The sequence below is a fragment of the Oncorhynchus mykiss genome, chromosome 14 (assembly GCF_057628025.1).
Source record: "Oncorhynchus mykiss isolate SJ-2025 chromosome 14, ASM5762802v1, whole genome shotgun sequence".
Lineage (NCBI taxonomy): Eukaryota > Metazoa > Chordata > Actinopteri > Salmoniformes > Salmonidae > Oncorhynchus > Oncorhynchus mykiss.
This window is the reverse complement of record NC_143035.1, coordinates 35,745,001-35,772,500: the sequence shown is the minus strand read 5'-3', so window position 1 is coordinate 35,772,500 and position 27,500 is coordinate 35,745,001. Positions and strand designations below refer to the sequence as shown.

Below are 27,500 nucleotides of genomic sequence, written 5' to 3'. Positions count from 1 at the left end.
TGCTACCTACTGTACAGGTGGATTGGAACCATTTCCCTGATTGCCCGCAAGGTGTTATGTGTATAGTGATGCCTCCACTGTGGGGCTCTATTTCGTATTTGTTTTCACTGTTTAATCAAAACCATTTAACTTTTTAGACAATGATGGCATATTCGTTTATAATCCACGAATTAGCCATGATAATCCAAAAACATAACAAATGACTGTCACCAGATCAAACACCCCCTGTAGCGTCATAACGCGGCAGCGAGCGTCTTCCAAAATGGCGTCCAGATATTATCAAGAGATGCAAGAGAGTTTCAGAAATAACAACAAAAGCAGGGAATTCCCTGCGCATAGCGCTAAAGTTCATTCAGTAGCATGGAGTTGCGACGGCAGGAGGTTGGCATCTGGATCTTTTGATAAAACAGCAAGCGTATTTGTCTTGGAAAAAGACCGTTTGGTAAGTTGCTAGCTAGCTAGCTTGGTAGTATGCTATCGACGCTAGTGAACATGGAATGAATGAACCACGCGTGTTATTGCAAGGCTAACAACACACCTCCCCAGTGGTATCTTGTAACATTCAGCCTCCCAAAATCTAGCAGATATCGATTAATTTGCTAACTTTATGATCAGACCACGAATGGAAGAACATGCTAACTAGATGCTATGTTTTGTGCGGATCCAGCTAGCCTAGTTAACTTAGTAGTCACAGTTACTTTTAGTGGTAGCGACCTCCCCCGTAGCCATCTTGTTGATTGCTAGCTGTTTTTGCCTATATCAACCCCGTACAGGTGAAAGAGAACAACTACAGAGGCCATGGAGACAGTGTTGATCAGCTGTGTTGGCATCCTACCAACCCAGACGTGTTTGTCACTGCATCAGGGGACAAGACCATACGCATCTGGGACGTCAGAACAACAAAGTGCACGGCTACTGTCAACACTAAAGGTACCCTCCAGTTTCAGTCCTTGTTTTGGACAGTGATGCAAATGATTCATCTGCTGTGTCTTTAGCCAAAAACAACCCTTCAGTCTTGTACTTTAGTTTCTGCCATCTGTAACATCTGGTTCTTTCTGATCTGAGCTGACAACAGTGCTTGCTCTGTTTTGTTTGTTTGCAGGGGAAAACATCAACATCTGCTGGAGTCCCGATGGCCAAACGATAGCCGTTGGGAACAAGGATGATGTGGTTACCTTCATCGACGTCAAATCACACCGGTCACGGGCTGAGGAGCAGTTTAAGTTTGAAGTCAACGAGATCTCGTGGAATAATGACAACGACATGTTCTTTCTCACCAATGGAAATGGGTGCATCAACATCTTGAGGTAAGACCTTGGTCCCTTCCAAAATGGCATCCGAGGTTATTCCCTATTTAGTGCACTACTTTTGGCTAGGACTCATATGGTGCTGGTGTAAACCAGTGCACTATTTAGTGAATAGGGAGCCATTTCCCCACACACCCTGTTACTCTAGTATTCACAATCCTGTTTCAAACTAGAATGTGTTGCTTATGTCCTGTGATGTAACTTATGCCTATTGCTGTTGCACATGTACGTGGATATGACTTAAAGTAATAGATAGATTCATGAGTTACGGGCTCCCTGACTTTGACATGTTGTTTTCAGTTACCCCGAGCTGAAGCCCATCCAGTCGATCAACGCCCACCCCTCCAACTGCATCTGCATCAAGTTTGACCCCACGGGGAAGTACTTTGCCACAGGCAGTGCAGATGCCCTGGTCAGTCTGTGGACCGTTGAAGAACTGGTCTGTGTTCGCTGTTTTTCCAGGTGAGTGAGTCTACATTGAAAACAAGTAAATATGGACAGATATCTATCTACAACAAATGGTGCAATTGCAAAACTGTCCTCAGCTAACCCAAGTAGCCCGTGTGAGCATCCAAAACATGATCGGTATTTGTATCACTTGACATGGATGCTTTTGCAATGTATCCCTATGTTGAGTCTGATTGTCTTATGAATGTGTTTCAGGTTGGACTGGCCAGTGAGAACATTGAGTTTCAGCCATGATGGGAAGATGCTGGCTTCAGCCTCCGAGGACCACTTCATAGACATAGCAGAGGTTGAAACAGGTTAGTTGGAACCACTTCATAGACATAGCAGAGGTTGAAACAGGTTAGTTGGAAGGAAGTCAATGCAACTTTCTGTGGATACATAAAGAAACCAAAATAGAATTGGATGTGCTGATGATAATCTCCTCACTCCCCTCTCTGCTCCCTGTGGAATGTACGATCCACACGACAAGCCCACACTATGCCACATAGTCCTTGGCAAGAATCAAGTCCTCTCTTTATTTTGATTTCATCCTTCCTCAGTATCCTCTTCTTTTTTTTGTGTTTATGCAGGAGAGAAGCTGTGGGAGGTCCAGTGTGAGTCTCCTACGTTCACAGTAGCCTGGCATCCTAAGAGACCGCTGCTGGCCTACGCATGTGATGACAAGGAAGGGAAGTATGACAACAATAGAGAGGCAGGCACTGTCAAACTGTTTGGATTACCTAATGATTCCTGAGTGGGAGTCGAGGCAGGCGCTGTCAAACTGTTTGGATTACCTAATGATTCCTGAGTGGGAGTCGAGGCAGGCGCTGTCAAACTGTTTGGGATTACCTAATGATTCCTGAGTGGGAGTCGAGGCAGGCGCTGTCAAACTGTTTGGGATTACCTAATGATTCCCAAGTGGGAGTCGAGGCAGGCGCTGTCAAACTGTTTGGATTACCTAATGATTCCTGAGTGGGAGTCGAGGCAGGCGCTGTCAAACTGTTTGGGATTACCTAATGATTCCCAAGTGGGAGTCGAGGCAGGCGCTGTCAAACTGTTTGGGATTACCTAATGATTCCTGAGTGGGATCAAACACACACGTCTCTTGATTCACTCTTTAAACTGAGTTTATGCGGATGATTGGCCCTACTTTGTGGAGGCATGTTACCTATCCCTGTGCTGCAAGACTTCTTCTTTATATGTTCAATACAACATCCTTGACTTTTGGTCCTTTTTAAATACAGCCAGAAGGGATGTCTGTTTAAATAGCTATGTCATGTAAACTGATATTTCTCCAGAAGTCAAATCCTCAATGTTCTTCTACTGTTTTTATTTTATTTCTAGAGAGAGTGCCATCTTAGATGTAAAATGAACAGATAATTACAGTGGTTCTGATAAGGGAAGAGGGCCTGGAGTTGCCCTGAAGGGAAGAGGGCCTAGAGTTGCCCTGAAGGGAAGAGGGCCTAGGGTTGCCCTGAAGGGAAGAGGGCCTAGGGTTGCCCTGAAGGGAAGAGGGCCTAGGGTTGCCCTGAAGGGAAGAGGGCCTAGGGTTGCCCTGAAGGGAAGAGGGCCTAGGGTTGCCCTGAAGGGAAGAGGGCCTAGGGTTGCCCTGAAGGGAAGAGGGCCTAGGGTTGCCCTGAAGGGAAGAGGGCCTAGGGTTGCCCTGAAGGGAAGAGGGCCTAGGGTTGCCCTGAAGGGAAGAGGGCCTAGGGTTGCCCTGAAGGGAAGAGGGCCTAGGGTTGCCCTGAAGGGAAGAGGGCCTAGGGTTGCCCTGAAGGGAAGAGGGCCTAGGGTTGCCCTGAAGGGAAGAGGGCCTAGGGTTGCCCTGAAGGGAAGAGGGCCTAGGGTTGCCCTGAAGGGAAGAGGGCCTAGGGTTGCCCTGAAGGGAAGAGGGCCTAGGGTTGCCCTGAAGGGAAGAGGGCCTAGGGTTGCCCTGAAGGGAAGAGGGCCTAGGGTTGCCCTGAAGGGAAGAGGGCCTAGGGTTGCCCTGAAGGGAAGAGGGCCTAGGGTTGCCCTGAAGGGAAGAGATAAAACATAATTTCCTCTCTGTGGTGAGGGGGAAAACACTAGTGTTCTCTTGGAAACCACCAGATGGCAGTGAATCCCAACTGTGAAATAGTTGTTTGTTTCTGTAGCGTTTTCTACATGACTGTTTCTCCATACAGTTTGCAATTACACACAGTGCTGTATCACATTTTGTTGAAACTGTAAATATATATATATATATATATATATATATTTTTATATTAAAACAGTCTTGTATACTTGTCTTGGTTGAACATATCAAGGTATAAAACTAATATGGTGCATTGTATGTTTGCTGTCTAGATTTGGTGGGTTATTTCACTGAGAGGGGACTGTATCTCAGCCAGGAAATGGTGATTCATTGCAGGCTATGGCATGAAGACGTTGTGTAACTAAATGCATTTATGTAATGTACACAGAGATGGTGGGTGTGAGGTCTATGGACTTGATATGGTAGCCTACCCTCTGTATCACAGCTCCCACACACCAACCAGCACAAGACCATGTTATCTTAACTGGGTGAATATGACGCCCTGACAACTAAGTACAGTATACAGTCCGGTCCAAAGACGAGACAAAAATACTTTCAAATAAACCATACAAGTTCTGGGTTATATTGCATTTTCCTGTCCAATGATGTAAAAAAAAAAAAATGTATATATATATATATATATATATTATATATATTATATATTTTATATATATTTTATATTATATATATATATATATATTTTATATATATTTTATATTATATATATATATATATATTTTATATATCTTTTTTATATATATATATATATATATATATAATATATTTTATACTAATACAATGGCTCAGAGAAATATATTTTATTTAACAAGTAATATTTTTTTCCCCCTCAGATGTTTTGAATACCTCACCTTTTGAGTATAATGGCACTGAGCCTTTTTTTTCCTGACATGTATCAGATTGGTATCCTTCATCTGCGCTTAGGGATGGCCCTCATCAAGTTCCAGAGAATGAGATGGCTATTGCAAAATGTTTATTTTATTTTGTGGTCGATTTAACATTTCTTTGTGTATTCTGATGTGTGCTTGGGGTTATTGTCTTGCTGGAAGATCCACTATCTTTTTGAGAGAAAAAAAATTAATTGTTTTACAAAAAAGTTTTTCTTCAATTCAAGTTTAAAATAATAAAATGTCAATGTTTTGAACAATCTAGCCCAGTATTTCTGTTATTTATTTGATAGTCTTCTTTGCTGATATATGATCCATATATTTTAATGTACATATTCTTTATCCCTTTACACGTGTGTGTGTGTGTGTGTGTGTGTGTATATAAGGTAGTAGTTTTGGAAGTGTTAGGTTAGATTACTCGTTGGTTATTACTGCATTGTCCGAACTAGAAGCACAAGCATTTCGCTACACTCGCATTAACATCTGCTAACCATGTGTATGTGACAAATAAATTCGATTTGAAATAAATGAAACATGTTTTTCTAATAAATGGTGTCATTAATGTTGGAACTGACCACTTGGCTGTAAGTAGTCCGTGTGCACGTAATGTGCACTTGTTTTTTCAGTCATGTCATAGTGAGTATGAGACGTGTCATAGTGAGTATGAGACGTGTCATAGTGAGTATGAGACGTGTCATAGTGAGTATGAGATGTGTCATAGTGAGTATGAGACGTGTCATAGTGAGTATGAGACGTGTCATAGTGAGTATGAGTCATGTCATAGTGAGTATGAGACGAGTGGTAAGCATATAAGTTCAAGCTAAGCAGTTATCACGATGGGTGATTTGTTGTATGAGACAACAGCGGTAACAGGTTTGAATAAATGTGGGTTTTTGATACTTATGTAGGTGTCATAACCTGCCATGAAATACCACTATGTCACAACAGGTGTACTGTAAATAGGTAGGTCATGGGTGTTATGACCATACTATGACAGGTTATGTCAGCTGTTATGACGCTGGATGTCAAGTAAAGTGTTACCACAACAGCTTATGTAGCTTGCCTCTGGCCTGCTGCCATAGCTGAGGAGGGAGAACACACCGCTTGTTTAGATGGAAGCACAGCCTGTTCTTTCATACTGTTCTAACAACATGCTGATGTTCCCAGAACGGAACAGTTCCTCGTGTCTGATGTTTCCAGAATGGAACAGTTCCTCGTGTCTGATGTTTCCAGAATGGAACAGTTCCTCGTGTCTGATGTTTCCAGAATGGAACAGTTCCTCTTGTCTGATGTTTCCAGAATGGAACAGTTCCTCGTGTCTGATGTTTCCAGAATGGAACAGTTCCTCGTGTCTGATGTTTCCAGAATGGAACAGTTCCTCTTGTCTGATGTTTCCAGAATGGAACAGTTCCTCGTGTCTGATGTTTCCAGAATGGAACAGTTCCTCGTGTCTGATGTTTCCAGAATGGAACAGTTCCTCTTGTCTGATGTTTCCAGAATGGAACAGTTCCTCGTGTCTGATGTTTCCAGAATGGAACAGTTCCTCGTGTCTGATGTTTCCAGAATGGAACAGTTCCTCTTGTCTGATGTTTCCAGAATGGAACAGTTCCTCGTGTCTGATGTTTCCAGAATGGAACAGTTCCTCGTGTCTGATGTTTCCAGAATGGAACAGTTCCTCTTGTCTGATGTTTCCAGAATGGAACAGTTCCTCGTGTCTGATGTTTCCAGAATGGAACAGTTCCTCGTGTCTGATGTTTCCAGAATGGAACAGTTCCTCGTGTCTGATGTTTCCAGAATGGAACAGTTCCTCGTGTCTGATGTTTCCAGAATGGAACAGTTCCTCGTGTCTGATGTTTCCAGAATGGAACAGTTCCTCGTGTCTGATGTTTCCAGAATGGAACAGTTCCTCGTGTCTGATGTTTCCAGAATGGAACAGTTCCTCTTGTCTGATGTTTCCAGAATGGAACAGTTCCTCTTGTCTGATGTTTCCAGAATGGAACAGTTCCTCGTGTCTGATGTTTCCAGAATGGAACAGTTCCTCGTGTCTGATGTTTCCAGAATGGAACAGTTCCTCGTGTCTGATGTTTCCAGAATGGAACAGTTCCTCGTGTCTGATGTTTCCAGAATGGAACAGTTCCTCGTGTCTGATAACAAAGGAGAAGGTGAGCGATGGAGGGTTGGAAAGAAGAAAAAAAAACGAGTGTCTTGACATCGGGTCTGTGTGAGGCCAGTTACGCTTCCTCTAGGGAATCACCATCTGTGACTAGAGATTAGACATGGTGTCAATTCCTCGTTCATCTTCCTCAGCCAAGACAGACACTGCCCAGCGAGAGCCGTCTCAGTGCCCAGATCAGGAGGCTTCGGACTTGGCTGGTGACAGCTGTCCTCTCCCCTCTTTGGTGCTTCTGAGCAGCGGGCTCCAGGATGTTTTCATTTTGCAGCTTCCTATTCCTAGCAGGGATGGAACAGCCACTCCCTAATGTCATTTAGTTTGGGGTATCCTATATCTGTCACGTTGGTCAAAACAACAAAGGATCTAAAATCTGCATTTCAAAACAATGTCAGCAACTCTCAATCCCTTCATTCAAAGACTCAATCATAGACACTCTTACTGACAGTGGTGGCTGCTTTGTGTGATGTATTGTTGTCTCTACCTTCTTGCCCTTTGTGCTGTTGTCCGTGCCCAATAATGTTTGTACCATGTTTTGTGCTGCTACCATGTTGTTGTTATGTTGTTTTGCTACCATGCTGTGTTGTCATGTGTTGCTGCTATGTTGTTGTCTTAGGTGTCTCTTTATGTGGTGTTGTGTTGTCTCTCTTTTCGTGATGTGTGTTCTGTCCTATATTTATATTGTATTTTTAATCCCAGGCGTCTGTCCCAGCAGGAGGCCTTTTGGTAGGCCGTCATTGTAAATAAGAATTTGTTCTTAACTGACTTGCCTAGTTAAATAAAGGTTAAATTAAATAAAACTCTCTCTCTCTCCTTCCTGTCATGACAAATGCTAATGTTTCCTATTGTACTTCCATTGTAAGATGTTTTTCCGTTGTCAGCCATCATCAATCGAATGCTAATAAATGACTATTGTTGTTTTAATGGGCTGGACTTAAAGGGGAAAATGTGCTAGAGTTTGGAGAAAAAAACACTGTGAAAGCCCCCTTAGAGGACAACGGGGTTGTCTTTCAATTCTTCCTCTAGGTAAATCACAGTGCCACAATGAATCATTGTTGTAGTGAAGGATTCATCTGTTTGAACGATGAGCTCAGATCACAGAACATGAAATCTGAATATGTATTATATGCATTGATCTACCATCTGCTACACCGATGTCCTTTTTGAAAAACACAAAAAAACATGTTGAATTAATAAGGTCTGATCAACATTGTATTGGTTTCATTGTGTAGTTACTGTACACTTTATATTAGAGTATTATAAATACTGTTCTGTATGATAACTAGTAACCAAGCCCACATAACAGTTTGATCAATGACTTAACTAAATTTAAGACCTCTTTATATACAGTGGATGCCGTGATATCAAACTGTTTGTTAAAGATGAGCTTCCAGCGTAAATTAGATATCATTCCCTCAAGGTCTTATCTTATGTCTGATGAACAGGGCCAGGTCCAGACTTCTGATGTAAACATCACTAGCAAGGTCAGCAGGAGAGGCTTGCTTACCTACCTCCATGTCATCGTGATGGCCATAGATATGAATGCTGATCCGTCTATTACGAGGCTGTGCTGTCAGTCGTGGTGTGTTGACAGTGAAGGGTGACAGTAATTAGATCCCCCCCCCCCCCATCCATTTGCTGCCGTCCAAATTAGTTACTCTCTGAATCTATGAAGGACCAATTCTCCAGTCTAGATGGATTGGCATTGGGTTTGTTCTCCAGTCCAGATGGATTGGCATTAGGTTTGTTCTCCAGTCTAGATGGATTGGCATTGGGTTTGTTCTCCAGTCCAGATGGATTGGCATTGGGTTTGTTCTCCAGTCTGGTCATACCTCCATGTCATCGTGATGGCCATAGATATGAATGCTGATCCGTCTATTACGAGGCTGTGCTGTCAGTCGTGGTGTGTTGACAGTGAAGGGTGACAGTAATTAGATCCCCCCCCCCCCCCCATCCATTTGCTGCCGTCCAAATTAGTTACTCTCTGAATCTATGAAGGACCAATTCTCCAGTCTAGATGGATTGGCATTGGGTTTGTTCTCCAGTCTGGATGGATTGGCATTGGGTTTGTTCTCCAGTCCAGATGGATTGGCATTGGGTTTGTTCTCCAGTCCAGATGGATTGGCATTGAGTTTGTTCTCCAGTCTAGATGGATTGGCATTGAGTTTGTTCTCCAGTCTGGATGGATTGGCATTGGGTTTTTTCTCCAGTCTGGATGGATTGGCATTGGGTTTGTTCTCCAGTCCAGATGGATTGGCATTGGGTTTGTTCTCCAGTCCAGATGGATTGGCATTGGGTTTGTTCTCCAGTCTAGATGGATTGGCATTGGGTTTGTTCTCCAGTCCAGATGGATTGACATTGGGTTTGTTCTCCAGTCTGGATGGATTGGCATTGGGTTTGTTCTCCAGTCCAGATGGATTGGCATTGGGTTTGTTCTCCAGTCCAGATGGATTGGCATTGGGTTTGTTCTCCAGTCTGGGTGGATTGGCATTGGGTTTGTTCTCCAGTCCAGATGGATTGGCATTGGGTTTGTTCTCCAGTCTAGATGGATTGGCATTGGGTTTGTTCTCCAGTCCAGATGGATTGGCATTAGGTTTGTTCTCCAGTCTAGATGGATTGGCATTGGGTTTGTTCTCCAGTCTGGATGGATTGGCATTGGGTTTGTTCTCCAGTCTAGATGGATTGGCATTGGGTTTGTTCTCCAGTCCAGATGGATTGGCATTGGGTTTGTTCTCCAGTCTGGATGGATTGGCATTGGGTTTGTTCTCCAGTCTGGATGGATTGGCATTGGGTTTGTTCTCCAGTTCAGATGGATTGGCATTGGGTTTGTTCTCCAGTCTAGATGGATTGGCATTGGGTTTGTTCTCCAGTCTGGATGGATTGGCATTGGGTTTGTTCTCCAGTCTAGATGGATTGGCATTGGGTTTGTTCTCCAGTCTGGATGGATTGGCATTGGGTTTGTTCTCCAGTCTGGATGGATTGGCATTGGGTTTGTTCTCCAGTCTGGATGGATTGGCATTGGGTTTGTTCTCCAGTCTAGATGGATTGGCATTGGGTTGGTTCTCCAGTCTGGATGGATTGGCATTGGTTTGGTTCTTTAATTGATTGAGTACCTTTCATTTCAAGGTATTCTCAGTTGTTATGTTCTCACTTAGGTAGAAGTCAAAATGCCCGATTTCTCTGCATAAAATATTTGAGGAAACAGTGGAAAGCAGAGACAGCTGTCAATCACAGGAAGGATAGCTCCGCGAGACGACCCTCACCCTGATTCTCCATTCTCCCACTAGCTGCTAATCATGATAAAGGTTAGATGTGAGGGAAATAACCATCCTCTCTTCACTGAATTGAAATATAACTCACAGCCCCCAGCCTCCTCAACCCTTCCAAACACAAATGCTCTGCACTCAAGATTGAAAATTATTGATTCCAGTAATATGATTGGAAGAAAAACAGAATGACGATTATACATTCTAAATAGCTTTTGGGGGTTAGATAGATATTAATTTGGTTTATTTTGTGTATTCATTTGAATTAATTGAATGTACCAGGTGGTCTGTATCAATCAGTACATCAGGTGCTGCTGCTCTCTGTTTATCATATATGCATAGTCACTTTAACTATACATTCATGTACATACTACCTCAATTGGGCCGACCAACCAGTGCTCCCACCCACCACCCGCCAACCCCTCTTTTACGCTGCTGCTACTCTCTCTTTATCATATATGCATAGTCACTTCAACCATATCTACATACTACCTCAATCAGCCTGACTAACCGGTGTCTGTATGTAGCCTCGCTACTTTTATAGCCTCGCTACTGTATATAGCCTGTCTTTTTACTGTTGTTTTATTTCTTTACTTACCTATTGTTCACCTAATACCTTTTTTGCACTATTGGTTAGAGCCTGTAAGTAAGCATTTCACTGTAAGGTCTACCTACACCTGTTGTATTCAGCCTTTCACTGTAAGGTCTACCTACACCTGTTGTATTCACTTCGATTTGATTTGAGGTAGCAGGCATTCAAGATGGTGTGCCAGAGATGTCTTTTATTGGATGGTGGATGAGAATTCATGTGTTTTGTACAGAAAAAAAACAGATGTTTTTACTAATTTCTTGTTTGTCTTGAAATTTTCAATGGAGATTCTCCATTGAGCGTCATGCATTTTCAGTCCGGGAGTAGTAGGCCTAATATGGGGTTGTCAAACCGACCCTATGCTTCTTTAACAGTACTATTACAGACATGTCAACTTTTCTGTATGTCTTTCCATCAGTCCATTTCCCCAGTGAAAAGAAAATCTGCCGCCTGCACTATAGTGGGCTATGGATTTGTCAGGGGGTCAAGGGTTATGTCTGGAGGAGGTAGTGACAGTACAGCCAACCTCTCTATACTGTAACCCACTATGGCTGTTTTCCTGCAAGAACATAGGCCCGTAGGATTTCTTAGTTAGTTTGATGAAATATGAAGGCCCAAACAAATTACTATGCTAATGCCTTGTATGTATGCTTTTACTATGAGAAATGAATTCATGAAGCCACTTTCAACTGTCCATCATTCAAAGCTGTAAAACAAGGAAGAATTATTATTTTTTAACGCAATACAGACACTAATCCATGTATAGGTTTCTAATTCTAGATTAGCTAGATGTTAAACTTCACAGTTTATATTCCGTCAAATTACAGGGATTTTATATTTTAGTTTCACATAGAGAGTATTATGAGTATGATCTTATTTTCATGAGTAACTATTGGAAATTAAATTAAAAATGTAATTTAATTATCTCCATATTAACATTTCACTATTGCAGCACCTTATCTGACTATCAAATCATTTCTGGGTAACAATTAAGTATCTTACTGTGATTGTTTTCAGTTATAATGGTAAAACAAATAAAATAGCTTCTTAGCAAATAGCAATTTCTCAAGCAATAATTGTTCTAGGACTGTCTGGGAGTGGTCTGAGTGGGGAGGGGAAAAGTGAAAACAGGCTGTTATTGGCTGAGAGGTTTGGAACTCTCTTATTTGCCGCCTTGATGACATCACCAGGCAGGCCAGAACGCCATCCCACCAAAACAGGCTGACATTTCAGACAGTCTTTTCAAACAGCTCTAACACTAAAAGGGCATTATCATAATTTTCACAATTTCACAGTATTATCCCAACCTCATAGTGTGGAAATATACATCTATATCTTGAACGGAATGTAAAATACTGTAAGAACATGACATTAATACTGTACAAATGTCTCTGAATCTCTCCTTTAAATCTCTCTTCAACTGATAAAGTACTTTTGTCATCCTACATCAGACTCTAAGCAGGGTGGGATAGGTGGCCAGTCAATAGGTAGAAGATACACTATACAGCTGGATAGAAATGAGTAATACACTATACAGCTGGATAGAAATGAGTAATACACTATACAGCTGGATAGAAATGAGTAATACACTATACAGCTGGATAGAAATGAGTAATACACTATACAGCTGGATAGAAATGAGTAATACACTATATAGCTGGATAGAAATGAGTAATACACTATACAGCTGGATAGAAATGAGTAATACACTATACAGCTGGATAGAAATGAGTAATACACATCTACAGTACATTACAAATACTGTTCGCTCATAATGAGAAGAATCTTCAAAATCAGCAAAGAACAATTTAACAATTTTTTTAATCAAATGTTTTATTTGTTTTATTTGTTATGCATTTTAATTTCCCAGATCCACATAGATTATATGACATGCAGATAAGGAAGCAAATATTATAATAACGTATATTTTACATTGTCAAACCCCGACGCCCTCAATTTATTATTATTGACGGACATAATGAACAGAATTTTATTTGCCTTTTTCTAGCATCCGTCACATTGAAAAGTACAGCAACAGTGAACCACATAGAGAATGTTCTCAAAGAAAGGTTGACACAATGATTGATCCCCACAACATTTTCCCTCCATTGGGAACGATCAAAATATATTTTAGTGCAAATGTCAAAACATTGGAATGTAATTTAAGGTTTTGCGTTCGTTTACCCTTTCACCCTAGTGTTAGTTGTACATTCTTAGTCAGCAGATCTTATTACAACAGAATATATGGCTGAAAAGGCACCCTATTCCCTATACACGCTCAGAAGAAAAGGTGCTACCTAGAACCTAAAAGGGTTTTACGTCTGTCCCCATAGGAGAACCCTTTGAAGAACCTTTTACAGTTCCAGGTAGAGCCCTTTTGGTTCCAGGTAAAACTCTTTAGCGTTCCATGTAGAACCCTTTTCACAGAGGGTTCTACCTGGAACCAAAAAGTGTTCTCCTATGGGGACAGCCGAAGAACCCCTTTGGAACCCTTTATACTAAGAGTGTAGGACCCTAATTTTGACCAGGAATAGGGTGCCATAGCACTAGCAGGCAGTGGCCGCTTTCTCAAGACTGGACTGCATGCCCCACTGCATGGTGGGAGTCTTTCTGTGCACAGTGCTTCGTTTCACACCTCTTTTCGGCAGGACAACAAGCTGGCTAGTTATGAGCTTAAAAAAATAGCTTGAAGGTGTTAAGCAACATGACAGAGATGTAACAGCAGTCCAGTCGTCCTAATAAAAGTCCCACGTCAATCTCAATAACGTCTACAGTTTGACAGACAATAAAGTTGACCGGAGTGAACTATTTGACAGGTTTAATCAGAAACAGGACGTGTGATCTAATCTTAAACCCTGACCACACTAGAAATCTTCAGATATCATTGCGTGAAAAAAATGTATTTGAAGAAGTAAACATCTCTCTCAGACTAATTATACATTTGATTGTAATTATTATTTTTTACATTTTAATGTATATATCATATAATAATCACTTATTTTAGAAATATCCCCATACCCATGTTGATCGTTTTGACATGAACATGATGTCAGGTAAAACAGTCATTCCGTCTTTGGACAAAGTATACCCATGAAAGTTAAGATGGAGTGTAGGCGTTACATTTAAAGTTTTCCATGACAACAGAATAGTTTGTCTCTCCATGACAACAGAAACTGACTTAATAATGCAATATCAGACCTTTGTTAACCTAATAAAACCTGATATCATTTGTCTTTTCCTTATCCTGAACCATAGTCCAAAGACTACTGTCAAAGTACAAGTAATATACTGGAGAAAAGTTATAATTCTGTAGCTTTTCCACCTTTTCAAGTTCACCAGGGCTGGGCTCAATTCCATTTCAAATCAGTCAAAAATAGGAATGTTCTTGTGTAATACCAGAGGACACATATCTACATTATTAAATCACGCTATCTGAGAGCTTTATGAGCCTTGTGTTCTTGGCCTTGCTAATAGTATAGGTCCAAAGAACATCAATGAATATTCAATGCAACCAAAATAACAACATATCTAGTAAACATTACCAGAACAAGTATTGTTTGTGACATATGTAGTCATCTACTCTATGTGGAAATGATAATAGCCCTTTGCAAAAAAATATGTCACAGAGAGAGAGAGAGAGGGATAGAGAGAGAGAGAGAGAGAGAGAGAGAGGGATAGATAGAGAGAGAGAGAGAGAGAGAGAGAGAGGGGGATAGAGAGAGAGAGAGAGAGAGAGGGATAGAGAGAGAGAGAGAGGGATAGAGAGAGAGAGAGAGAGGGATAGAGAGAGAGAGAGAGAGAGAGAGAGAGGGATAGAGAGAGAGAGAGAGAGAGGGATAGATAGAGAGAGAGAGAGAGAGAGAGAGAGAGGGGGGGGGATAGAGAGAGAGAGAGAGAGAGGGATAGAGAGAGAGAGAGAGAGAGGGATAGAGAGAGAGAGAGAGGGAGAGAGAGAGAGAGAGAGAGAGAGAGGGGGATAGAGAGAGAGAGAGAGAGAGAGAGAGAGAGAGAGAGGGATAGAGAGAGAGAGAGAGAGAGAGAGAGAGAGAGAGAGAGAGAGGGATAGAGAGAGAGAGAGAGAGAGAGAGAGAGAGAGAGAGAAAGAGAGAGAGAGAGAGAATAATAGACAGAAGAAATATGGCTGTTTTTCCTGTTTAACAATCCCTACTCTAAACAATTCCAGGAGGAAAGTGTGAGGGACAATCACCCAACCATCATATTCACTAATATGCTGCACCAAGGCATAGAGAAATGTGCATTATAATTGTAAAGACAAATTCAAACCACTCATACATGTTCCATACATAACTGTAGATACAAGAGTATGTGTACAACTGGGGCAGAATATTTAAGTGTGATCTGTATGCTGATTGGAATACATGCTATTATCTTAGAGGACAATAACATACACAGATGTTTGATTTCATGGTTACTGCATATAGTATGTCCCCAACAGTACATGTGGAGGAAGCATATCTGAACTACAGGTATTGGGAGGAAGACAAAAACAAAATGGAAACATAGTGTTACAATGGTCTGTAATAAGGAGAGCAAATCTGTATGGCAACATATCCTGTCTGGACTTTACTTGGGCAGTGGCACACTATCTCTGTGATGTGTGTTATGTAGTTTGGGATATAGGAGAAATCAATTAGAAACGCAATGCATACATATAAGTGTTGTTGAATATGAAATATATACCGTTGAAGTAGGGAAGTTTACATACACTTAGGTTGGAGTCATTAAAACTAGTTTTTCAACCACTCCACACATTTTTTGTTAACAAACTATGGTTTTGGCAAGTTGGTTAGGACATCTACTTTGTGCATGAAACAAGTAATTTTTTCAACAATTGTTTACAGACAGATTATTTCACTTATAATTCACTGTATCACAATTCCAGTGGGTCAGAAGTTTACCTACACTAACGTGACTGTGCCTTTTAACAGCTTGGAAAATTCCCCAAAATTATGTCATGGCTTTAGAAGCTTCTGATAGGCTAACTGACATAATTTGAGTCAACTGGAGGTGTACCTGTGGATGTATTTCAAGGCCAGCCTTCAAACTCAGTGCCTCTTTGCTTGGCATCATGGGAAAATCAAAAGAAATCAGCCAAGACCCCAGAAAAAAATTTAAGACCTCCACAAGTCTGGATCATCCTTGGGAGCAATTTCCAAACGCCTGAAGATACCACGTGCATCTTTACAAACAATAGTACGCAAGTATAAACACCATGGGACCACGCAGCCGTCATACCGCTCAGGAAGGAGACACGTTCTGTCTCCTAGAGATGAACGTACTTTGGTGCGAAAAGTGCAAATCAATCCCAGAACAACAGCAAAGGACCTTGTGAAGATGCTGGAGGAATAGATGGAATTAGATGATATCATGAGGAAGGAAAATTATGTGGATATATTGAAGCAACATCTCAAGACAACAGTCAGGAAGTTAAAGCTTGGTCGCAAATGGGGTCTTCCAAATGGACAATGACCCCAAGCATACTTTCAAAGTTGTGGCAAAATGGCGTAAGGACAGACAAAGTCAAGCTATTGGAGTGGCCATCACAAAGCCCTGACCTCAATACCATAGAAAGTTTGTGGGCGGAACTGAAAAAGCGTATGCGATCAAGGAGGCCTACAAACCTGACTCAGTTACACCAGCTCTGTCAGGAGGAATGGGCCAAAATTCACCCAACTTATTGTGGGAAGCTTGTGGAAGTTAAACAATTTAAAGGCAATGCTACCAAATACTAATGGAGTATGTAAACTTCTGATCCACTGGAAATGTGATGAAAGAAATAAAAGCTGAAATAAATCATTCTCTCTATGATTATTCTGACATTTCACATTCTTAAAATAAAGTGGTGATCCTAACTGACCTAAAACAAGGATTTTTTTACTAGGATTAAATGTCAGGAATTGTGAAAAACTGAGTTTATGTAAACTTCTGACTTCAACTGTAATTACATAAAGATAAAGGTAGGGTTGAAGCCGCCCTTTGTAAAACATGTTTGTCATGAAATAAATCACATCATCACATAAAAGCAGGTCTGGTTGAGCAAGCAAAAATTAATAGCATCTGGGGATGTTACAGCAGTATGATGTTATAGGAGTAGGATGTTATAGGGCCAGGTGTTATAGGAGGAGGATGTTATAGGGCCAGGTGTTATAGGGCCAGGTGTTATAGGGCCAGGTATCATAGGAGTAGGATGTTATAGGGCCAGGTGTTATAGGAGTAGGGTGTTATAGGGCCAGGTGTTATAGGAGTAGGGTGTTATAGGAGTAGGATGTTATAGGGCCAGATGTTATAGGAGGAGGATGTTATAGGGCCAGGTGTTATAGGGCCAGGTGTTATAGGGCCAGGTATCATAGGAGTAGGGTGTTATAGGGCCAGGTGTTATAGGGCCAGGTATCATAGGAGTAGGGTGTTATAGGGCCAGGTGTTATAGGGCCAGGTATCATAGGAGTAGGATGTTATAGGGCCAGGTGTTATAGGGCCAGGTGTTATAGGGCCAGGTATTATAGTAGTATGATGTTATAGGAGTAGGATGTTATAGGGCCAGATGTTATAGGGCCAGGTGTTATAGGGCCAGGTATTATAGCAGTATGATGTTATAGGGCCAGATGTTATTGGGCCAGGTATTATAGCAGTATGATGTTATAGGAATAGGATGTTATAGCGCCAGGTGTTATAGGGCCAGGTGTTATAGCGCCAGGTGTTATATGGCCAGGTATTATAGGGCCAGGTGTTATAGGGCCAGGTATTATAGCAGTATGATGTTATAGGGCCAGATGTTATTGGGCCAGGTATTATAGCAGTATGATGTTATAGGAGTAGGATGTTATAGCGCCAGGTGTTATAGGGCCAGGTGTTATAGGGCCAGGTTTTATAGGAGTAGGGTGTTATAGGGCCAGGTGTTATAGGGCCAGGTGTTATAGGGCCAGGTGTTATAGGGCCAGGTGTTATAGGGCCAGGTATTATAGCAGTATGATGTTATAGGAGTAGGGTGTTATAGGGCCAGGTGTTATAGAACCAGGTGTTATAGGGCCAGGTGGTATAGAACCAGGTGTTATAGGGCCAGGTGTTATAGGAGTAGGATGTTATAGGGCCAGGTGTTATAGGGCCAGGTGTTATAGGATTAGGATGTTATAGGGCCAGGTGTTATAGGAGTAGGATATTATAGGGCCAGGTGTTATAGGAGTAGGATGTTATGGGGCCAGGTGTTATAGGGCCAGGTGTTATAGGGCCAAGTGTTATAGGGCCAGGTATTATAGGAGTAGGGTGTTACAGGGCCAGGTGTTATAGGAGTAGGGTGTTATAGGAGTAGGTGTTATAGGAGTAGGGTGTTATAGGGCCAGGTGTTATAGGGCCAGGTATTATAAGAGTAGGATGTTATAGGGCCAGGTGTTTTAGGGCCAGGTGTTATAGGGCCAGGTGTTATAGGGCCAGGTATTGTAGGAGTAGGGTGTTATAGGGCCAGGTGTTATAGGAGTAGGGTGTTATAGGGCCAGGTGTTATAGGGCCAGGTGTTATAGGAGTAGGGTGTTATAGGGCCAGGTGTTATAGGGCCAGGTATTATAGGAGTAGGGTGTTATAGGAGTAGGGTGTTATAGGGCCAGGTGTTATAGGAGTAGGGTGTTATAGGAGTAGGTGTTATAGGAGTAGGATGTTATAGGAGTAGGATGTTATAGGGCCAGGTGTTATAGGGCCAGGTATTATAGGAGTAGGGTGTTATAGGAGTAGGGTGTTATAGGAGTAGGTGTTATAGGAGTAGGGTGTTCTAGGGCCACGTGTTATAGGGCCAGGTATTATAGGAGTAGGGTGTTATAGGAGTAGGTGTTATAGGAGTAGGGTGTTATAGGACCAGGTGTTATAGGGCCAGGTATTATAGGAGTAGGGTGTTATAGGAGTAGGGTGTTATAGGAGTAGATGTTATAGGAGTAGGGTGTTCTAGGGCCACGTGTTATAGGGCCAGGTATTATAGGAGTAGGGTGTTATAGGAGTAGGTGTTATAGGAGTAGGGTGTTATAGGGCCAGGTGTTATAGGGCCAGGTATTATAGGAGTAGGGTGTTATAGGAGTAGGGTGTTCTAGGGCCACGTGTTATAGGGCCAGGTGTTATAGGGCCAGGTGTTATAGGAGTAGGGTGTTATAGGGCCAGATGTTATAGGGCCACGTGTTATAGGGCCAGATGTTATAGGGCCAGGTGTTATAGGGCCAGGTGTTATAGGAGTAGGGTGTTATAGGGCCAGGTGTTATAGGGCCAGGTATTATAGGAGTAGGGTGTTATAGGAGTAGGGTGTTATAGGGCCAGGTGTTATAGGAGTAGGGTGTTATAGGGCCAGGTGTTATAGGAGTAGGGTGTTCTAGGGCCACGTGTTATAGGGCCAGGTGTTATAGGGCCAGGTGTTATAGGAGTAGGGTGTTATAGGAGTAGGGTGTTATAGGGCCAGGTGTTATAGGAGTAGGGTGTTCTAGGGCCAGGTGTTATAGGGCCAGGTGTTATAGGGCCAGGTGTTATAGGAGTAGGGTGTTATAGGAGTAGGTGTTATAGGAGTAGGGTGTTCTAGGGCCAGGTGTTATAGGAGTAGGGTGTTATAGGAGTAGGTGTTATAGGAGTAGGGTGTTATAGGAGTAGGTGTTATAGGAGTAGGGTGTTATAGGAGTAGGGTGTTCTAGGGCCAGGTGTTATAGGGCCAGGTATTATAGGAGTAGGGTGTTATAGGAGTAGGTGTTATAGGAGTAGGGTGTTCTAGGGCCAGGTGTTATAGGAGTAGGGTGTTCTAGGGCCAGGTGTTATAGGAGTAGGCTGTTCTAGGGCCAGGTGTTATAGGAGTAGGGTGTTCTAGGGCCAGGTGTTATAGGAGTAGGGTGTTCTAGGGCCAGGTGTTATAGGAGTAGGGTGTTCTAGGGCCAGGTGTTATAGGAGTAGGGTGTTATAGGAGTAGGTGTTATAGGAGTAGGGTGTTATAGGAGTAGGTGTTATAGGAGTAGGGTGTTCTAGGGCCAGGTGTTATAGGAGTAGGGTGTTATAGGAGTAGGTGTTATAGGAGTAGGGTGTTATAGGAGTAGGTGTTATAGGAGTAGGGTGTTCTAGGGCCAGGTGTTATAGGAGTAGGGTGTTATAGGAGTAGGTGTTATAGGAGTAGGGTGTTATAGGAGTAGGGTGTTATAGGAGTAGGGTGTTATAGGAGTAGGTGTTATAGGAGTAGGGTGTTATAGGAGTAGGGTGTTATAGGAGTAGGTGTTATAGGAGTAGGGTGTTATAGGAGTAGGGTGTTATAGGAGTAGGGTGTTATAGGGCCAGGTGTTATAGGAGTAGGGTGTTATAGGAGTAGGGTGTTCTAGGAGTAGGGTGTTATAGGGCCACGTGTTATAGGAATACATTTTACAGCATTAGATATACATTTATGGACTGAGTTCAAAAATTATTTTTTAAATCTTTGGACATTATTTAGGAGCTGAATGAAAGTACATGATGGAGATAGATAGATACACAGACACATGTTCTCATACGACATATAATTCAGATATCGGATATATCGATATAATTATATCGATATAATTCAGTCTATTTGTCATCAACAAACTGTATGTGGTTGACACAGGCCATCCACAGAGCTGAGAATCTACAACAGCCCAAACTTCTGGATTTAGTAAACAGAGTCTTTTGCCGGGAGACTACTGGCCATAGGCCATCTTTTGTATTGTAGTATTTGGTGTAATTTCCCTCCTATGTCCCTTTAGTTTTGTATGCTGGAGATGTGAAAGGAATGTGTTAAGTATTTTTTTTAAGCGGGCATATGGCACAACTATTACAGTCTAGTTAGAGTTTGTGCACATAAGATTCAGAGACACTTATAAACAGGGTCTATATGAATCAACAACATGGTGTCACGTCACGATAGAAAGACACACACATAGTATAAACACACAGTACAAGTAGTAGTACACAGACATCATCATTACAATGGCTTCATCATATTTCTCCTTGTCTTTTCTTTGCGTATACACTTGTATACATGTTAGGATACAGTTGGTGAGAAGGGTTTAGACACATAGGTAGATAGCTTAACAAAATTATGTTTTTTCTTTACAGAAAACAAACTCTATCATTTTTTTTTTGCAGTTGAAACAATATGGCTTTACCAAGTGAAAACCCTCTCAGACTTTCTTTTTTTTAAGTTAAGAATAATTTACTCATAACCTATGATTATTGAAATGTTTTTGTTCATTTTTCGAATATATCAATCTTCAATGTCATGTAGCCATGTACGTTATTAGAAAGATATGGGAATTTCTTACAATAAAACTTCACAGGATTTGGTCTTTGGAAAGTGAAACCCAAAATGACAACAGTATTCATATGTATGTATGTATGTACATACGTATGTTGCCAGCCTATTCCTACTGCTATCAACAAGACCAAATCTGGACCACTTCCTTAGTTCTGGACCACTTCCTTATTTCTGGACCACTTCCTTAGTTCTGGACCACTTCCTTACTTCTGGACCACTTCCTTATTTCTGGACCACTTCCTTACTTCTGGACCACTTCCTTACTTCTGGACCACTTCCTTATTTCTTGACCACTTCCTTACTTCTTGACCACTTCCTTAGTTCTGGACCACTTCCTTACTTCTGGACCACTTCCTTAGTTCTGGACCACTTCCTTAGTTCTGGACCACTTCCTTACTTCTTGACCACTTTCTTATTTCTGGAACACTTCCTTAGTTCTGGACCACTTCCTTATGTAACAGTATAATTTTAAACCGTCCCCTCGCCCATACCCGGGCGCGAACCAGGGACCTTCTGCACCAGTTCAACAGTCACCCTCGAAGCATCGTTACCCATCACTCCACAAAAGCCGCGGCCCTTGCAGAGCAAGGGGAACTACTACTTCAAGGTCTCAGAGCAAGTGACGTCACTGATTGAAACGCTATTTAGCGCCCACGCTAACTAAGCTAGCCGTTTCACATCCGTTACACTTACTTCTGGACCACTTCCTTAGTTCTGGACAGTTTCCTTATTTACAAGTGACTAAATAAATTATCGTTTTTTTTCCCAGTATCTTTGGATTTGATATTAATGAATTCAAACAGTAATTAGTTAAGCATGTACTTTGTGTAAAACAGACATGTGGTATGGGAGGTGAGTAGTGAAATAATGACATAGGCAGTATTGGCTTCCTTCAATGTAATGCAGTTCTGATTATTTCCTTGTCTTTGGCATTAACCACCAACTGCTAAATATGATGTTGACTAAATCATTTTTATAGAACTGGGCCTGTTTTTCTTCTTCTCTACACTGAATATGAATCGTGTGTACAGTATTCTATGGATAATCTGAGTGTATAATGTTGAATATGAATCGTGTGTATTCTCTGGATAATCTGAGAGTATAACTTTGATGCAGTGATCTTTGTTTATAATGCAACAGTAAGTAAAGATGGTTTCTCTCACAAAAATGCAGTCTTGTCTGTCAGGCTGATAATTAGAGATTTTTTATATTAGTCAGGTTTTTAAAGGGAAATCAAATAGTCCAGATTACCTTAGTGTTTCATGTCATAAGAAGGTATGGGACCAGATCTACACATAGAGCCAGACTAACATTAATACATACGTCAATAATGTGGCCGGTTTATTTCCTTTTAAGACAAACACCACATTATAAAGTTAAATTAGGTCGTCAAACGACTTCAACGAGACCCTCATTAACAGTTCCCCTGTTTTTTTTAAATTGTTTTTTTCACCTTTATTTAACCAGGCAAGTCAGTTAAGAACAAATTCTTATTTTCAATGACGGTCTAGGAACAGTGGGTTAACTGCCTTGTTCAGGGGCAGAACGACAGATTTGTACCTTGTCAGCTCAGGGGTTTGAACTTGCAACCTTCCTTGCAACCTTCCAAGTTACTAGTCCAACGCTCTAACCACTAGGCTACTCTGCCGCCCCAAAGACACAATCTAAACTAACTAAACCGCTGATCTCAAAAAGACCTAGAATAGAATATCCCCTTCCCATACAGTTACAGTAGCTTACTTACTATAAAAATAGAAAAAGCCAGTGAATTTTTAAAAAAAGCGCTCCATCTTCAGATACGTGTTGTCAGTGCTTTTCAACCACATGAGCAGGAATTGCCCACTGAAGTGTCCATTAGTACGGTGGATTGAACCCTGCTCTCTAATGCATGGCTGGACAGAAACTCCTTACCCCAGTTAATACCAATGGCCAACCAATCCAAATGCATCTACCTGGTGCGGTGGATCGATCTACCAATGTTGGAATGTTAGATAAGTGGATAATTGTTTTTTATATATACACTTAGTCGGTGGTTGAGAGACCGACCAAAAGCTGTGGGGCGGTATATAACCACATTGTGTCTAGTCTAGAAAACAACAAATATTTCTGTAAAGGCAGTGAATAGCCACCTCACACAGTTTGGCAAGAACCCTCCTACCCCCCTCCTCCAGTCCCAGATCTCTCCTCCTCTCCCCCAGTCCCAGATCTCCCTTCCCCTCCCCCAGTCCCAGATCTTCCCTCCCCTCCTCCAGTCACAGATCTCTCCTCCTCTCCCCCAGTCCCAGATCTCCCCTCCCCTCCCCTAGTCCCAGATCTTCCCTCCACTCCCCCAGTCCCAAATCTCCCCTCCCCTCCCTCAGTCCCAGATCTTCCCTCCCCTCCTCCAGTCACATATCTCTCCTCCTCTCCCCCAGTCCCAGACCTCCCCTCCCCCTCCCTCAGTCCCAGATCTCCCCTCCTCTCCCCCAGTCCCAGATCTTCCCTCCCCTCGCCCAGTCCCAGATCTCCCCTCCCCTCCCTCAGTCCCAGATCTCCCCTCCCCTCCCTCAGTCCCAGATCTCCCCTCCCCCTCCCCTGGCTGGACCGAACCATGTGTTGTTGTTGTTATTGTTGATGTGTTCATTACTTCTTGAACATGTCCTGCAGAGGTCCAGGGAGGAACTTGAGGACGGTGTCCAGAATGCTCTCCTCATCCTCGTCGTCCTCGTCTCCGCACCCGGCTGGGATGGCCTTCTTGGCGCGCGTCAGAGACCCCTCACAGGCCTGCTCCATGGCTGCCTTCTCTTCCGCCTCCTTCTCCTCCTTCTTCTTCAGTCCATACTGCGCGGATGAAGGGCAGAGAGTTAACACTATGCAGTATATACTGTATGAGGATGTCACTTTCAAAGAAGTAACGCCCCCCACCCCCCTGTTGAGGTCATATGGTGTTCCACAAGGTTTGATTCTTGGACCTATATTGCCTTCAGAAAGTATTCACACACTGACTTTTTCCACATTTTGTTGTGCTACAAAGTGGAATTAAAACGTGTTGAATTTACATGTTTTTTTGTCACCTGCCTACACACCATACCCCATAATGTCAAAGTGGAATTATGTTTTAAGATGGGAGAGTAAACATTTATTTAACAAGTCACATAATAAGTTGCATGGACTCGACAAAACCTATTCCCCCTCAGGAGACTGAAAAGATTTGGCATGGGTCCTCAGATCCTCAAAAGGCGCTACAGCTGCACCATCGAGAGCATGCTGACCGGTTGCATCACTGCCTGGTATGGCAACTGCTCGGACTCCGAAAGCAAGGCACTACACAAGGTAGTGCGTACGGCCCAGTACATCACAGCTTCCTGCCATCTAGGACCTCTATGCCAGGCGGTGTCAGAAGAAGGCCCTAAAAATTGTCAAAGAATCCAGCCACCTTAGTCATGAACTGTTCTCCCTGTAAGGTCTACTACACCTGTTGTATTCAGCATTTCACTGTAAGGTCTAACCTGTTGTAATTCAGCATTTCACTGTGAGGTCTAACCTGTTGTATTCAGCATTTCACTGTAAGGTCTAACCTGTTGTATTCAGCATTTCACTGTAAGGTCTAACCTGTTGTATTCAGCATTTCACTGTAAGGTCTAACCTGTTGTATTCAGCATTTCACTGTAAGGTCTACTACACCTGTTGTATTCAGCATTTCACTGTAAGGTCTACTACACCTGTTGTATTCAGCATTTCACTGTAAGGTCTACCTACACCTGTTGTAATTCAGCATTTCACTGTAAGGTCTACTACACCTGTTGTATTCAGCATTTCACTGTAAGATCTACTACACCTGTTGTATTCAGCATTTCACTGTAAGGTCTACTACACCTGTTGTATTCAGCATTTCACTGTAAGGTCTAACCTGTTGTATTCAGCATTTCACTGTGAGGTCTAACCTGTTGTATTCAGCATTTCACTGTGAGGTCTAACCTGTTGTATTCAGCATTTCACTGTAAGGTCTAACCTGTTGTATTCAGCATTTCACTGTGAGGTCTAACCTGTTGTATTCAGCATTTCACTGTAAGGTCTACCTACACCTGTTGTAATTCAGCATTTCACTGTAAGGTCTACTACACCTGTTGTATTCAGCCTTTCACTGTAAGGTCTACCTACACCTGTTGTAATTCAGCATTTCACTGTGAGGTCTAACCTGTTGTATTCAGCATTTCACTGTAAGGTCTACCTACACCTGTTGTATTCAGCATTTCACTATAAGGTCTAACCTGTTGTATTCAGCATTTCACTATAAGGTCTAACCTGTTGTATTCAGCATTTCATTGTAAGGTCTAACCTGTTGTCTAGCAATGATTAACAACCAATTTGACAGAGCTTGAAGAATTTTGAAAATAATAATGGGCAAATATTGTACAGTCCAGGTGTTGAAAGCTCTTAGAGACTTACCCAGACAGTCTCACCACTGTAATAGCTGCCAAAGGTGATTCTAACATGTATTGACTCATGGGTGTGAATACTTATGTAAATGAGACATTTCTGTATTTCATTTTCAATAAATTAGCAAAAATGTCTAAAAACATGTTTTCACTTTGTCCTTATGGAGTATTGTGTGTAGATGAATTAGACACAAAATACATTTAATCCATTTTAAATGCAGGCTGTAACACAACAACATGTGGAATAAGTCAAAGGGTATGAATACTTTCTGAAGGCTCTGTACATTATTTCTAATTTACATTAAAGGGGCAATCTAGGGTTTAAAGAACAACAAAACACGTTTTTAGGTGCAGTATACAGGTGAAAGTTGGGGCTGGAGAAATGTAAGAGTTTTTTTAAAGGGGGGCGGGGCTACATTGAATGTAAAATAGTTTCAGACTAGTTTGTGGACTGCTGCAGTGCTCACCTTGTCCCTGATGGACTGTCGTACTACTTCTCTTTCTGCCTCCATTTTCCGGTGCTTATCCTTCCTCTCCTCTTCCTGTTGTCTCAGTGCCTCCTGTCTCTCCTCCTCTTCCTCCTTCTTCTTCTTCGCGACCTCTGGATCCTTCTCCTCCTCTCCTCCTAACATTTTCCCCATGTCTTTAGTGGCCCCTTGAGGAAACAGTCACACACACAGAGCCAGAAGTCATTCAATTAAAATACTGTAGACAGGTGTGTGCCCTTTCCAAATCATGTCCAATCAATTGAATTTACCACAGGTGGACTCCAATCAAGTTGTAGAAACATTCCAAAGTTTTTTTCAATACAAACAGGATGCACCTTCGAGTCTCATAGCAAAGGGTCTGAACACGTAAGTAAAAAAGGTATTTGTGTTTTTAATTCTTAAAACATTTGCAGAAATGTGTAAAAACTGTGTGTAGATTGACGAGGAAATAAACAATTGAATACATTTTATAATACGGCTGTAACGTAACAAAACGTAGAAAAAGGGGGCGGGGTCTTGAATACTTTCCAAATGCCCTGTATATGATCATCCGGGGCGGCAGGGTAGCCTAGTGGTTAGAGCGTTGGACTAGTAACCGAAAGGTTGCAAGTTGAAACCCACGAGTTGACAAGGTACACATCTGTCTTTCTTCCCTGAACAAGGCAGTTAGTTCCTAGGCCGTAATTGAAAATAAGAATTTGTTCTTAACTGACTTGCCTAGTAAAATAAGGCAAAGATCTTGATCCTTATTTAAAGAAGAGTGGTGAATTCCCTCCTTAGAACGCTAAAGGGTACTTTCAAGCTTCAAGAATGAGATATTAATCAATTAGGCCCAATGCTAATTCAGTTAAGGTCCATTTATGTCTTTGAAGTAAAAAGAGAGGGGGGTCGTAGTGAGATTTCCATGAACTTGGTGGATCGAATCCCTGAGCTGACAAGGTAAAAAAAATCTGTCGTTCTGCCCCTGAACAAGGCAGTTTAACCCACTGCTGTTACGCCCTGACCATAGAGAGTCCTCGGTTTAGGTCAGAGTGACTAGAGGGGTCATTCTAGTCATTCTATTTCTATGTTGGTGGGTTGTATGGTTCCCAATTAGAGGCAGCTGGTAATCGTTGCCTCTAATTAAGGGATCATATGTAGGAAGCCCTTTCTCCCACCTCCATATTGTGTTTTGTGTATTTGCATGTAGCACCACTGATGTCACAGTTCGTTGTTTGTTTATTGTTTTGTTTGGAAGTTTTGCTTTATTAAAAGATGTGCAACTTTAATCACGCTGCGCCTTGGTCCGTCTCTCATACCGATCGTGACAACTGTTCCTAGGCCGTCAATGTAAATAAGAATTTGTTCTTAACTGACTTGCCTAGTTAAATAAAGGTTAATTAAATACATTTTTTTTTAAACTGTGGCTATGAATGTACAATGTACATTTTATACAGTATAAACAAATATGTTGTTCATCATTCTTAAAGGCCCAGTGCAGTCAAAAAATGTGATTTTCCTATGTTATATATATTTCCACACTGTACAGTTGGAATAATACTGTGAAATTGTGAAAAT

At 41.9% G+C, this 27,500-nt stretch overlaps 2 protein-coding genes across 2 annotated transcripts in view; one reads left to right on the top strand and one right to left on the bottom strand.

The window, feature by feature from the left end:
- Positions 1-225: 225 nt before the first annotated feature.
- Positions 226-3,700, top strand: LOC110489208 (THO complex subunit 3). The gene is made up of 6 exons (XM_021561836.3): positions 226-442; positions 774-930; positions 1,103-1,307; positions 1,608-1,769; positions 1,971-2,071; positions 2,345-3,700. Exons 1-6 carry the CDS (start codon positions 263-265, stop codon positions 2,506-2,508), a joined length of 969 nt encoding a protein of 322 aa, XP_021417511.1. The 5' UTR covers positions 226-262; the 3' UTR covers positions 2,509-3,700.
- Positions 3,701-20,963: 17,263 nt separating this feature from the next.
- cplx2b (complexin 2b) overlaps positions 20,964-27,500 on the bottom strand; it is a 13,227-nt gene continuing 6,690 nt past the window's right edge. Inside the window, exons 2-3 of the mRNA XM_021561831.3 lie at positions 25,923-26,110; positions 20,964-23,857 (exon numbers count right to left, since the gene is read on the bottom strand). Of these exons, the coding sequence (XP_021417506.1) occupies positions 23,660-23,857; positions 25,923-26,110 (386 nt within the window). The 3' untranslated portion in view covers positions 20,964-23,659. The remainder of the gene's footprint in view (positions 23,858-25,922; positions 26,111-27,500) is intronic.

Excerpts from the sequence above, each read along its gene's own strand:
- LOC110489208 (XM_021561836.3), top strand. The coding sequence starts at position 263 with ATGGCGTCCAGATATTATCAAGAGATGCAAGAGAGTTTCAGAAATAAC. Across the intron at positions 931-1,102 it reads GGCTACTGTCAACACTAAAG|GGGAAAACATCAACATCTGC; the intron begins GTACCCTCCAGT and ends GTTTGTTTGCAG. Across the intron at positions 1,770-1,970 it reads TGTGTTCGCTGTTTTTCCAG|GTTGGACTGGCCAGTGAGAA; the intron begins GTGAGTGAGTCT and ends AATGTGTTTCAG.